General features: G+C 48.5%; 1 protein-coding gene across 1 annotated transcript in view; it reads left to right on the forward strand.

Annotated features, from left to right (window-relative positions):
- The first annotated feature begins 438 nt into the window (after window positions 1-438).
- Window positions 439-14309, forward strand: part of SLC7A10 (solute carrier family 7 member 10) — a 44407-nt gene continuing 30536 nt past the window's right edge. Inside the window, 1 exon segment of the mRNA XM_083753066.1 lies at window positions 439-716. Within this exon segment, the coding sequence (XP_083609192.1) occupies window positions 473-716 (244 nt within the window). The 5' untranslated portion in view covers window positions 439-472.

Genomic DNA, 14309 nt, shown 5'->3' on the forward strand with positions numbered 1-14309 from the left:
CTGGGCGCTTCCCTAGGAGCCCTTTGCCTGGCTGATCCCGGGCTGGCGAGGGATGCCGAGGCCGGTGGAGGGAGGGGATCCAAGCGGAGCCGAGCGCCCCCCGCCCCACCTCCTTCGCCTGCCCCTGCTGCTCGTACAGCCCCCCCCCCCAAAAGCGTCTCTGCACCCAGACGCGCCTGCATGGTCCGCGTGTGCGTGTGAATGTGTCTACACGCGTCTATCCTTTTCTCTCTCTTTCTCACTGGACGCGCAGACTTGGAAATCGGAGGGGGGTGGGTGGGTTACAAACAACACGACCTCCCCCGCCCCCCCGCCATCCCCGGGCCGAGCCACCTCGGGCGCCCCGGGCTCCTCTCCTCGCACGGCGCATGCGCCTCCCTCCCTCCCGCTCCCCGTTGCCCCCTCCCCCGCAGCTGGGCGGCAGAGCAGAGCGGAGGGCTCCGGCGGCGGCGGTGGCGGGGGAGGCGAGGCGATGGCCGGGGAGAACCAGCAGCGGAGCCTCCGCAAGAGCATCGCGGCGCAGCAGCAGCAGCCGGCCCCTCCCGCCCGGCAGGAGCAGCCGCAGCCCCCCGGGAAGACCCCCCAGCAGGGCGGCGGCGGAGGGAGCGGCAGCCGGGCGGAGGGCGCCGCCCCCCCGAGCAGCCCCGCCGGCGCCGCCGAGAAGGTCGCGCTCAAGAAGGAGATCGGGCTGGTCAGCGCCTGTGCCATCATCATAGGTCAGAGTTGGGGTGGGGGGAGAGAGAGGGGGTCGCCTCCCGGGGAAGGGGGCGTCGGGCAGAAACTCCGAGGAAAGTCTGTGCGGGAGGGACGGGGGCTCCTCGAGACTCTGCCCCCCCACCTTGAGATCTATCTTGGCTCAAAAAGTGGGGGTTTGTCGGGGGGGGGGGGAGTCGGAGGATCGCGCCCTGCAAAGCAGGGATCGGGTGCTCTCCTGCCCTTGGCTTTCTCCTGCGTTGTGGGGTGGGAATGGGGACCGGATCCGAGCTTCCTGGAGTAACGTCGGTGGCAGTGCCACGCTTCCGCAGATCCCGGGCACCTGCTTCGCGGCAAACGCCGCTGGCACCTGTAGCCTACCAGGTTGTTGGTGGGCATGTGTGAATCGTCGCTTTGCCGTCCGTATGGATTGTGGTTTTTGTCCGGCTTGCCTTCCCAAAAGCTCGCGGGGGGGGTCCTCGTTGCTGTTTCTCTGCCGCCCCCCATGCTGTCCTCACAACAGCCCTTTCTGGATGGTTTGAAAGGGAGGGAGAAGACTTCAGGCTGAGTTTGGAAGAGTGAGCTTCCTTGTGATTTGAACCCATGTCTCCTTGGCTTTAGTAAGTCTGACACTCTAACTACTATGCTACACTGCCTCTTTGGAGATCCGGTTTTGAAAGTGTCCAAGTGACAAAGTGCATTGTCCTGTGGACTTTTATCACCTGTGAGCAAGTGTGCCCTACTAATGTGCATTACTGGTCCACCTGCATTAAGAAGAAATCCCCATCCCATCCCAAAAGCAAACGCCACATTCAGTATATCTCGCCCCCCCCCCCAAAGCCCAGGACCACAGCAGGGAAGAAAAGGGTTAAATCCTCCTTCTATGTATGCCCTGATCCTATTAATTACCACACACCAGCTATTTGCTTTTTTAAATATAAAAAGAATCCTGAATTTTTGCATTTTCTTTAACCTGTGGTTTGGTCCTGAGGGATGCTGGCCGTTGTGGGAACTTTGGTGTCCCAGAGGAAGGAAAATCCAACTGCTTTTGTTGAGATGCCTCCCTCTACTACATCCAAAAGATAGGACAGGACTTCAAGAAATACACCAGGATCCCAAACTGGCGTCTCTTCTAATATATGCATCAAAACAGATTTAAAAACAAAACACCACAGCGTATAATTTTAAATCTATTCAAATCTCACAATTTTAATATAATTCAGTACTACTGAAGAAGTGGGTGGGGGTGCTAACTTGGATAAAATAGGGGGGGCAGGTAAGTGTCCGAATGACCTGCCCCACATAATCGATCACAAGATGCAGCACACACAAACCCCATTTGAATGACAATGCTATCAACTTTGGGGGACCCCTGGCCCCCTCAAATATTATATTGTGGGAAGCAGAAGGGACCTCGTCTCCTAGGAGCTGGCTCCTTTGCAAGTGGGGGCTTTTGAGGAATGGGATGAGGAAGAGAGAGGTCCATCCCCCCTCTTTCCTCCCTGGCCCCCCTCAATTCTTCATCCACTAGGTGCTGGGATCCAAGAGAGACCCAGTCCAAAGGGCTCTGGAGACACCATGCCAGGCTCTCTGGTGAGTCTTCTCAGCCAGCTGCAAGCTCAGGTCCAAAGCCAAACATCAGGCATCGGAAGCAGCTTTGTCTCAAATTCCAGTACAGATTCCCCCCCCCCCCATGAATATTATTTTTATTTTTATTTTAACAAAGTAATAATAATAAAAAAATAAAAATGTGCCCCCTACCCCCGAGACCATTCCATTGCAACTATCTAGCCTCCCAAAATTTCAACACCTCTTGCCAGGCCTCCCCAAACTCGGCCCTCCAGATGTTTTGGGACTACAACTGCCATCATCCCTAGCTACCAGGACCAGTGGTCAGGGATGATGGAAACTGTAGTCCCAAAACATCTGGAGGGCCGAGTTTGGGGGTGCCTGCCTCTTGCGATGGTTTGACCCCCTTCTGTTTTAACAAGATTCCAGCACAGTATTGTCCACTCTGACTGGCAGTGACTTTCCGGGGTCTCAGTCATGGGCTTTTCTCTTTCCCATCACTGGCCAGGGACCTTCTTCCTGCTGAGCAAAGGATAAAAGGGTCTGGAAACCAAGCCTTATGAGGGACAGTTGAAGATGTGGGATAGATTTAGCCTGGAAAATAAGAGGCAGAGAGAGGTTGGCATGATAGCCGTCTTCAAATATCCAAAGGGCTGTCACATGGAAGATGCAGCAAGCTTGTTTTCTGCTGCTCCAGAGTGGAGGACCATGAATGGATTCAAACTATGAGAAAGGAGATTGCAACAAAACCTTAAGGAGAACTTTCTGATAGTAAAAGCTGTTTAACAGTGGAACGGTCTCCTTCGTTGTAGGTTTTTGAATAGAGTTCTGGTGGCCATCAGTCAGGGATGCATAAGTTGTGATTCCTGAATTTCAGGCCATTGGACTAGATGATCCTCAGAGTCCCTTCCATCTCTACAATGCTATGATTCCATAATTCAACCACTGAGCTTGGTCCTTCCCACCTGTGGCCAAAGACTAGACGGGGATCAGTCTGTGTGGGTTTGTTTTCAACCCAGGAGCAGCTGCATCCAAGATGAAGCTGGTCCATTATGGGTTTGGGCCCAGAGCGTGGAGAAGGGAGCAAGCCCCCCACCCTCTGATCCCAGACTCCTTGCAATGGCCTCAAGCCTCCTGAGCTTGCAACAAGGACAGTGTGGTGTAATGGAGAAGAGTCATGCATTAGGACCGGGGAGACCCATGCTCAGAGCCCTGCTAGGTCACAAAGCTCACTGGGTGACATTGAGGGCCAGTCACACTCTATCAGCCCAACCTGCTTCATAGGGCTCTTTCGGAGGAAGTGGGGGGGGGGGGATAGGAAGCTGCCTTACACTGAGTCAAGATTGTTGGTCCATCTAGTGCTGTATTGTCTACACTGGCTGGCAGCAGCTCTCCAGAGTTTCGGGCAAGGAGTCTCTCTCAGGCGTCCCTGAATATATGCCCCAACAATATAGACTTGCATGCAGGACCATTGCCCTGGCTCCAGTACACTCTCACCACTGCTGCATGAAGCTGAAGACCCATGGGTGCTAGCCACAATCCATAGACAATCTGTAGTTTCTTGAGGAATACTCCTGATGGATTTGTTTCCCCAGTTTGGACAGTTGTTGGGCATGTGCAGATGATGGCTTCCTTAAATAGGAATTTGTGGGGGTTGTTGCAGGCATGGGGAAAGGAGTCAGGTAATGTGCATCGAAGGAAGATTCTCTGGTGCGCAAAGGAGACTTGAAGTGCAGGGCAGGGGGAGGGAAAAGGACTTTGCTGTGTTTTAAGCTGCCAGGGTGGGTATAGCTTAACTGTTGGTTTGGAAAGGAGTTTGCAAAGTGATGGGTGATACTAGATTAAGATCTCTGACAGGTGGGCCTACCGTTCCTGCTTGGTCAGAGCCTGGGGGTGGAGTGGAATTTAAACCAAACGTGTCCTCTAAAAGTTCAGGAGACCAAAGGAGTCTTTGCTGTGTGCTGGAAGCCTATCAGTGCTGTGGCCCCTTGTGCCTCCAAGGCAAGGGAGCTGCACAACTGGGGTGCTGCCACTGAAAAGGCCCTGCTCCAGAGTATATGGAAATTTTATGCAAGTTGGCCCGTTTTGCTCTCTGTTGTGGCAATACCTTCCCGCTCTTTGAGGATGCTTAAGTTCTGTGGGTGTGTTCTGAATTGAACCCTCATAGGGCTTGTGTCGGCAGCAAAAGCTCTGTTTTCTGATACATCGAAAGCAGACATTGCATGGTTTGTGGGGAAACTCATGTTTTCTGCAGACCATAGTTTTTCCGGATCATATGTGGCACGGTATGGTTCACCACACACTGGGAAGGAAAGATGTACGAGAGTGTAAGGGAGAGTTGTGTGAACACAATGTTCATTCACATGCCACAAAACATCTGGAGTAAGCTGGTGTCTCCCTCTGTGCTGTGAGAAGTTCCAGTGTCTCATTTCTCAGATTATCCACTGGTGATGATATACCATACTCTTAAAAGCAGAAGAGACCCAGGAATAGTCCAGACCTTGGTCATTTGGGAACCCTACCTGTAACATGCAAACCCAGGAAAGCGTGGTCTGGGTCATATGATTGCTTCACATAAATTGCCCACTGTTGCGGACTGCATAGGCTGAGCTATGGCTGGATGTGGTTCAGGGTCTGCCGAGACTCCGAGTCTTTAGTATATCCTCTCGTCCTTAAAACGTCCTTTTTCTTAAAACGCCCTTTTTTGCTCCCATTAGGACCAAAAGCTTTTAAGCAGCAGCTTAGGGAAAGCAGGGCTTCTGCATCATCCGAGGGAGGGAAATTAACAACAGGACTGGGGCCTATCAGGAATAGGAATCATCACCATCACTGCCATCTCTTTGAGTGACAGGAGCTTCCTGGGGTTTCTAGCAGAGGTAGGGATGGGGCAGAGATTTTGATTCAGTTTGCTTTGAACAGCATATCTAGGAAAGCAACATGAGAACCAAAACACAGTCAGGCTGTGAAAATAAATTAGAAAGATGCAGTCTAAGAGGGGGTGTTGCTTGCAAAAATGGGTACGTCAGTCAAAACTGCAGACCAGAATGTGTCTGTGCTGAGAAGTTTGAACTGAAATGCAGGGGGAGAGTCTTTCCTATCTCTTGCTACCTGACACCACCACCACCCCCTTTAAGGGCAGGGGAGGAGGTAATGGCAGAAGCCAGGGATTGAACCCGGGACTTTTCACTGATGAAGTATGTGCCCCACCAAGGAGCTAGCGCTGCTGCCTTGAAAGAAACCCTCGCAAAAACCTTCCTGACTAGCAGCTCACCTCTGAGGTCCCAAAACCAGCCACACAGAAAGGAAAAGAACAAGGAGCTCTAATTAAGAGTTTCCTGGCAAGGGGAAAGGGGGAAAACAAACCAACATACATCACCATTTTCCTAATTGAGTCCCCGGAGGACACAGAAAACCATTTTTCTTGTCCATCCATGTGCCTTCCTGCCACAGCTGATCTTCGTCCAACATCAAAGACCCTCATCCTGGGTACAAAACCAAGGGGAGGGAGGGAGAAAGGAGTAGCCACCAACATATTCAGGGGAAGAATGAAGTGGTTTCTGATGGCGAGGAACAGGTTGACCTGCCCATGTCACTTTCCTCTTCCTCTGTGTGGGACACAATGGCATTCAGTCCTGGGAATATTAATTATGACCCCCTTTTTTGTTGCTCATTCAAAATATAGTTAACACCGCTGTGTCAGGGTATGGAGATATTTTGCATGGGGGAAACCGAGCGCAACCCAAGGTGATGTGTGGAGATGTGTGTGATATTAGTATTATGATTAATAAAGATGGCTGCCTGCCACGGATGCTTTTGTTTTTCATTCCTGGATTGCAGCGGGTTGGACTAGATGACCCTCGGGGTCCCTTCCAACACTACAATGCTTTGATTTGAATAACAATATTATTATCAGGCACGTCAGAAAAGAGGGAGGGCAATCCGATGAACCCTGCTTCCTGGCTTACTATTTAATGGAGGCAACTGAAGGAATAAATAAGAGCACAATTTGTTATCTTTCTGTCGCAGGGAAGCCAGGCATCTTTTCTGACAGAGGTGTTTTTCTTGAGAGCTTGACAGAGCATAGTGGTTACAATCGTAAGCTTTGTAGCCCAGCAAGGCTCTGAGCTAAATTGTGCCTCAAATATGGACTTAGGAGGTGACTCAGTGCATGCCAGAATCTCTCAGTTTCACCTCCCTCTCCAGAAACACAGCAAAATGGGAATACAGTAATAATACTGACATACCCACCCCTTCATTTTAAGTCTGTTTCCTATTTTTTTCAAAAAAGGGAACCAATGAGATATGGATTTTTGCATTTTTTAAAAAGTTTGTTCATAAAAGAAAACATCGACAACAAACAGTGTAACGATCTAGATGACTTCCAAGAGCATTTTTGTAGGACAGCTTACAGCTGTGTGAACTTGCCATCACTTGTGCAATGCAGTGAAAATCTAGCTCAGATCGACTCGGTTCATATATCACACTAAACCATAGTTTGCTCTAACCGTAGTTTAGAACCCAAGCAAGCCATGACTTGAGGTTCCAAACATACATGGTTGAGAGTTTCTTGTCTCCTTTGATTCCCCATCCGCTCAGCAATTTCGTTCCTCTGACACAGGCAAGCCTCTTGGAGGGGAAACAAGCACCATAATTTTGGTTTGCCAATTTGCACATCTAATGAAGCTGAGTGTTGGGGAGATTCGGTTGCTGGAAATCACAGGAGGGGAGAAGCCTCTTGTGCTCAAATCTCACTTGCTGGTTTCCCACTGCGAGAACAGGATGCTGGCCATTAGCACAACCCAGTGGGCTCTTCTTCTGTTTTTATGACATTAAGCTAAACCATCATCACAAACCATGGTTTAAAGACACACACACTCCCGCCAAGCCTAGTTAGTGATGCTGGTCTGCTGGCACACCACAATTTGCCTGTACCTGACAGAGCATGAGTTCTTTCCGCTTTTTCAGTGGATGTTCATAGGGATTGTGAGAGCAGTCCCTACTTCCAACCAAGCATGAGCCAAACCCTGTGGTATATACATGGGGCTCTCTCCAAGTGTCTGGCTTCCCCCGCTTTTCAGAATTCTTTGTCGTACAGGCCCCTGCAATCCTCTCCCCCCCCCCCCTGCTCTGTACGGATCGGGTTCCACTTTGCAATTTTATTGATGGCTGGGGCTGATGGGAGTTGTAGTCCAAAACATCTGGACAGCACTAGATTGGCAACGGCAGCCATAGCTTGCTTTTCCCTGCTTTTGATTCCATACTTGATTTCATATTCAAAGTAGTTTTGCTTTGTGTACAGCAACCACTTAACATGTCTTCCACATCCATCCATGACTTCTAATGGAGACGAGGCTGTTTTGAAGTCCCTTTTCTTGTGTGGTGAAAGCGTCTCTATATTTTTCTTTCTTGGGGGTAGAGCATGAAACGTAGGAAGATGCCTTACACCAAATTAGACCACTGGTCCATCTAGCTGTATTGTTTTTAACACTCAATTGGGAGCCGCCCAGAGTGGCTGGGGAAACTCAGCCAGATGGGTGGGGTATAAATTATTATTATTATTATTATTATTATTATTATTACACTGACTGGCAGCAATGGCTCTCCAGGGTCTCAGCAGGGAACTGTCTCCCAGCCCCGCCTGGTGATACTGCTATTGGGAATTGAATTTAGGTGAATAGCAGGTGCTCTGTCACTGAGTGACAGCCATTCCAACAAACGTCCATAGCCATGTTTGTGTGTTGTGCTTAAATAGTACAAGAATATTAAACACGTGATGAAAAGATTACAGTACGTCCTAATGTTTCGTCTATAGAATCCAATAATGAAAATACGCATCAATATTGAATGGACAACTAATCAACGAGCCAACCTTTTCACTGGTCAGTTCTGACCTTTTATAAGTGAGGCCTTCGGGATAACTTGGTTGCTTTGCATTCTGCTCATTTATTACTTTTATTTATTCATTGCATATACAGTGGTACCTCAGGTTAAGTACTTAATTCGTTCCAGAGGTCCGCACTTAACCTGAAACTGTTCTTAACCTGAAGCACCACTTTAGCTAATGGGGCCTCCCGCTGTCGCTGTGCCACTGGAGCACGATTTCTGTTCTCAAAGTTCTTAACCTGAAGCACTATTTCTGGGTTAGCAGAGTCTGTAACCTGAAGCGTATGTAACCTGAAGTGTATGTAACCCGAGGTACCACTGTATGCACCACATTTTCCCCCAAGGAATGTATGGTTATCCCCTTCCTCCTTTAATCCCCAAAACAACCCCGCGAGGTAGATTAGGCTTGTAAATTATTCATAGCATGATAGCTCTGAGAAACTGGAAAGAAATTTGCTGCTCTTGTTGAGAGGATAAGACCACAATTTATTTATTTATTTACATGCCATTACTTTTACTTAATAATTGCTTTTATAATCCACCAAGGAGCTCAAAGTGGCCCCTCTCCATAGTACATGCCAGTAACCCTGCGCAGTAGGTTAGGCTGAGAAAGAATGACTAGCCAAAGGGCACCTGTGGGGAGATTTGAACCCTAGTCTTCACCTGGTCCTTGCCCAATGCTCTAACCACTATACTGCATTGCCTTTCAAGTTCAAACACCAGCTTGATCCCTGCAACTCCTTTTCAGAAAACACAAATACAACCCAGCGTGCTCCCTGCCTTGAGCTCTGAGACATCGGGCTCAAAGTCAGTATACACGTTCAGGACCACGTTCTGTGCTTCAATCTCACTTGCCCATTTTCAGGGATTCAGGAAAGGAGTAAGAGGCAACACAGGGCAATATTCTCCTTTATAGATGCTGAAATGAAAGGGAGTGCATACACTTGGAACCCCGTTCTAACGCTGAATGCAAATGTGGTGTGGTGGTTAGAGTGTTGAACCCAGGAGACCAGGGTTCAAATCTCTCCACAGTTGTGAAGACCTTGGTGTGACCTCAGGGGCCAGTCACTGCCTCTCAGCCTAACCTAATCTATCTTGCAGGTTTGTTGTGGAGATTAAATGAGGAGGAGGACAATATACACCATCATGAACACCTTGGAGGAAACGGAAGGATTTAAATGCAACAGATAAATAAATAAATTGCCATGGAGGTTAGGAAAGATGGGAAAATATAATATATTTGCTGCAGTCGGACCACACCCTAGTTTTAACACAGGTGGACATGAGTCTGAGGCTCATGTCCACCTGCCTGCCTCCTCCCCTTATCCAAACAGGCAAACTATGGTTTGCACTTGCCTGTCTCACAACCATGGTTTGTTGTTACGTCTGAATGCAGCCAGTGAGGCCTTTGCCTTGAAGACTAACAACTTAGCATGAAAAGGACCAGTTTGATACTCACCCCCCTCTGGTCCTAGCTTGTGGTCCTAGTTTAAAGGCATGCAGCAGCCTTAGCAAACCATTGGTTGCTGTGCTCGGATGCTAACTGCGAATGTTTCTCATTCCAACCCCTTACATGTGATGCAAGGGAGAAGCAATGAAGGGAGGGAACGGCAAATCTGAAAGAGTCATAGAATCATAGAACTGTAGAGTTGGAAGGGACCCCAAGGGTCATCTAGGCCAGCCCCCCCACAAAGCAGGAATCCTGCCCATAGCTGTTCCTGAGTAGGAGCTGACTCTTTGTGTCACATGACCTCTATGCAAAGTTGCCCATGCATGGTTTGATGTTATATCTGAAGGTAGCGTCAGTCTCCTTGCATGTATGTATATGCACACCAGATATAAGATGTAAACAACAAAACAAGTCAAGCAGACAAAAACTGGTGCAAAGGGCGCTTTGCTTGTGCTAGGAAATTAAGAGGTGAAGGCTAGCCCTTTAGATCACGATTTTATGTTACAGATGCTCACAATTTCTAAACCTTGAGATTTTGGACCAGACTTTCCTGGATGCAGTGTGCAATCTGAGCTGCTAAACTGTTGTTACCCATCATGGCTGCCCTGGCAAGTGTTACCTTCCGGCCTCCTCTCGTCTGGAATACAAATTGTCACCACGTAGATACTGCAACATCCATGGGTGTTTTCAGGAATTGAGGGCTTATCGGTTCCATTTCCTGGTTACAATATAATAGTTGTACATTGTTTGCTCCTGCAAATTTCCCAGGGTGAAATCCATATACGCCAGAAGTTCAAGACAAGGCCAGATTATTGCATAAGGCTCACTGCTGGCTGAGGAAGGAGGCAGGGCTGTGTGTTTCCTGGAGCACAGAAAACTTGCTGAATACGGTTTTAGCTGCAGAACTGCATTTCTTAAAAACACCAGGTTTCCCTTGAAGCAGTGCGGAAGCCCTCACTGGCTGCATTCACAGGTAACAGGAAGCCAGACTTTCCGGCAAATTGTGATTTCTTGTAAAGCAGCTGCAAGCTAGCCCCTGCTGCCAGATGGTGCCTGCTTTGCTCTTCCTTTGGCGCGAGTGGGATAAACCAACCATTGTGCCTTGGCTCCCCATTGAATCAAACCCAGGGACTGTGGTTTGTTTCTTCCTCACAGGCCACAATCGCTGGCCAACCTTGAGTAAAGGTTTGTTGCCAGCTGACGGAATGTGGCTTGCAAGGGAGCAACAAACTATGATCCCCGGTTTCGACATAGTAGGATGTTCCTCCCCACTCTTAACCCGGCAGAGCAGGGCACTTATACTAAGTGTCCTGGGAGGAAATCAATCCAGCAAATGTGGCTGTTGTTTCTGTCAATTTTTGACCTCACACCAAACCTTGATTCAGGAAGGTTTAGCTGTGGTTTAGTGTGCAGTCTTCATTGACAGGTGACAGTTTGCTTTGGCCACGAAACCAGAATTGAAAATCATTGTGTGAAGAAGGTTTAGACCATGGGTCAGCAAACTAAGGTCCACGGGCTGGATCAGGCCCAATTGCCTTCTGGATCCAGCCTGCAGATGGTCTGGGAAACGCCGTGTGGATCGCCAGAACGCGCACGTTCTTTCCCTCTCCCTCACATGGCGGTGGCACCTCCTCCCTCCCTCCCTCCCTCCCTCCTCTTGGCTTCTCCCTGCCCTGCCTAGAGGAGGAAGGGGGCTGGGCTTTGTTGGTGCCAGCTGCAGCACTCAAGCAGCCGCCATTTTAAGCAGCCCCTCTCCTGAGCCCTTTCGCGTGCCACTCATCGTCCCTCCGCTGCTGCCGCCGCCGCCAGCCCCTGCCACTCGCAAGACACAGGTAAGCAGCCATCAGGGCTCGTGGTGCTCTTGCATCATCCCCCCCGAAAATAGTCCAGCCCCCCACAAGGTCTGAGGGACAGTGGACCGGCCCCCTGCTGAAAAAGTTTGCTGACCCCGGTTTAGACCTTGTGGTTTGCGCTAGCCACTCGTCGGCATGATGCTTAAATTGACAAACCACAGTTGCAACCATTTATCTGCACCTGAAGATGGGAATGCCGGGTAGATGAAAACTGAAAGCAGACAAGGGGTTCTAAACCATGGTTTGCCTCCATTTGGAAACTCAAGCCATGGTTTGGGTTCTAAATTGTGGCTAGTACAAACCATTGTTTGATATGATGTCTGAAATGAGCCACTGAACGGCATGAAAAATTAGGGTGGAAACACACATAAATTATACAGGATTCAGCTTTCCTTCTCACAGAATCCTTGTTATGATGCTCATGGGAATTCAGGAAATGAGAGTAGGAAGGAAGAAGCTTCTTAATGAATGCTGTGATTTCATTGCATAAAATGTATTGGGATCAGACCAGGTAGCTGCCAAATTTAAAAGAGTGGGCATGATCAAGATAAAGTTAAGAACTGCTGGTTTATTTCATTTCTATCCTGCCTTTTCTTTAAGGAACTTGAGGAGGTACACACAGCGTTTTTGAGACAAGTCTGCTATCCAGACCATACCCAGGCTCCTACTGGCTGAGCTTGGCTGTCTCATGCTTTCAGTGGCCAGACTCTGGGATCACCTCCATTATCTTTTGGGCCTCATTCATTTCAATGAAATGCTTAAAGCTTTTCCACTGACATCAATGGGAGTTACAGGTGCTTTGCTTTGGCTGGATCATGCCCAGCAAATTTAAAAAGGGGAATGAAACTGAGAGATGCCACTAGTTTCAATATGCTTTTTATAATTAAATATGTGCATTCGCAGTTGGGGTAGCTTTGCCAAGAGCCCGCAAGTTCCAAGAGGTTTCAGCCCTGCGCTTTGCTGTGAAAGGAACTCGCTACCTTAGCAACACATTAATATTGCAAAAGAAAATACTGCAAAAGGTTCAAAAATGCAGGGAACCCTGTGGGGAGAGACCAGCTTTGCTGTTGAGTCTGCACAGCTATTAGCCTGAAAGGTTTCTTCCTTACTCTTACATAAAAGCCACCACCATGTTTTGGAACAGGACTGCACACCCTCCAATATCTCTCTGATGAAAATAGGGACACCCTATTCTATGGGTAGGCAAACTAAGGCTCGGGGGCCGGATCTGGCCCTGTCGCCTTCTAAATCTGGCCCACGGATGGTCCAGGAATCAGCGTGTTTTTACATGAGTAGAATGTGTCCTTATACAGTGGTACCTCGGGTTAAGTACTTAATTCGTTCTGGAGGTCCGTTCTTAACCTGAAACTGTTCTTAACCTGAAGCACCACTTTAGCTAATGGGGCCTCCTGCTGCCGCCGCTAAAGCACGATTTCTGTTCTCATCCTGAAGCAAAGTTCTTAACCTGAAGCACTATTTCTGGGTTAGTGGAGTCTGTAACCTGAAGCGTATGTAACCTTAAGCATATGTAACCCGAGGTACCACTGTATTTAAAATGCATCTCTGGGGTATTTGTGGGACCTGCCTGGTGTTTTTACAGGAGTAGAATGTGTGCTTTTATTTAAAATGCATCTCTGGGTTATTTGTGTGGCATAGGAATTCGTTCATTCCCCCCTCCCAATATGGTCCGGCCCCCCCACAAAGTCTGAGGGACAGTGGACCGGCCCCCTGCTGAAAAAGTTTGCTGATCCCTGTGGCCTATTTCATAATACTAATACTAATAATAAATAATTTTATTATTTTTACCCGACCCATCTGAATGGGTTGCCCCAGCCACTCTGGGTGGCTTCCGGCCTATATAAAAACATAATAAAACATTAAACATTTAAAAAACTTCCCTATACATGACTGCTTTCAGATGTCTTCTAAAGGCTGTAGTGTATAGTTACTTATCTCCTTGGCTCGGGGTGTGTGTGTGTCGTATAACTCCCTACCCTCTAACATTTCTCCGATGAAAATAGAGACATTCTAAGGAAAAGGGGGACATTCTGGGATCAAATCAGAAACCATGATGAATTCTGTAAATCTGGGACTGTCTGTGGAAAATAGGGACAATTGGGGGTTGTGTTCATGATAGACATCTTCTTGTACACAGTTTTGACCAATGTACACCTTTTTGCAAGCAATTTCCTCTACTACAATACACCATAATGAGTTTTTACATTCATCAGGCAGAGAAAGAACCTTTTGCAGTGCTGAGTGAGTGGCTAAGAACGTAGGAACAACAATAATAAGAGCCCACTGGTCAATCAGGTCAATGGCCCATCTAGTCCAGCATCTTGTTCTCACAGTGGCCAACCAGATGCCTCTTCTGGGAAGCCAGCAAGCAGGATTTGAGCACAAAGCCCTCTCTTCTTCTGGAGTTTCCAGCAATGGGTACACAGAAGCACTTCTGCCTTCTTCTGTGAACCATTGTGGCTAGTAGCCATCAATAAACCTCTTGGATGTGATGGTTGGCCTGAGAGTTGGGGTGAAGAGGGCTGCCCCTCATTTCACCTGCGAAGTCTTCGGGGTCAGCTACAGCTTTCGGAGGGCCTTTGGGCAAGTCATTCTCCCTCAATGAGTCCAGGGGACTCTTCTTGCCAGGGGGTTCTTCTTGGCAGACACCTGACACCAGATCTGAAGGGGGGGGGGCTCTCTGCTGGTATTGTTTGTTTGTTTGTTTGAGCCCAGATTCCTTCTCCCTCTGCACAGATTTGCTTTTGCCGATTGAGCTCCCTTGCATAACACCCCAGAGTGTGGCGAGGAGATTCTCCTCCGTCTGGCTGTGCGAGGCTTCGATTTCACCTAATGAAATGCAA

This window comes from Podarcis gaigeae (assembly GCF_964106915.1).
Source record: "Podarcis gaigeae genome assembly, chromosome: 8".
Classification (NCBI taxonomy): domain Eukaryota; kingdom Metazoa; phylum Chordata; class Lepidosauria; order Squamata; family Lacertidae; genus Podarcis; species Podarcis gaigeae.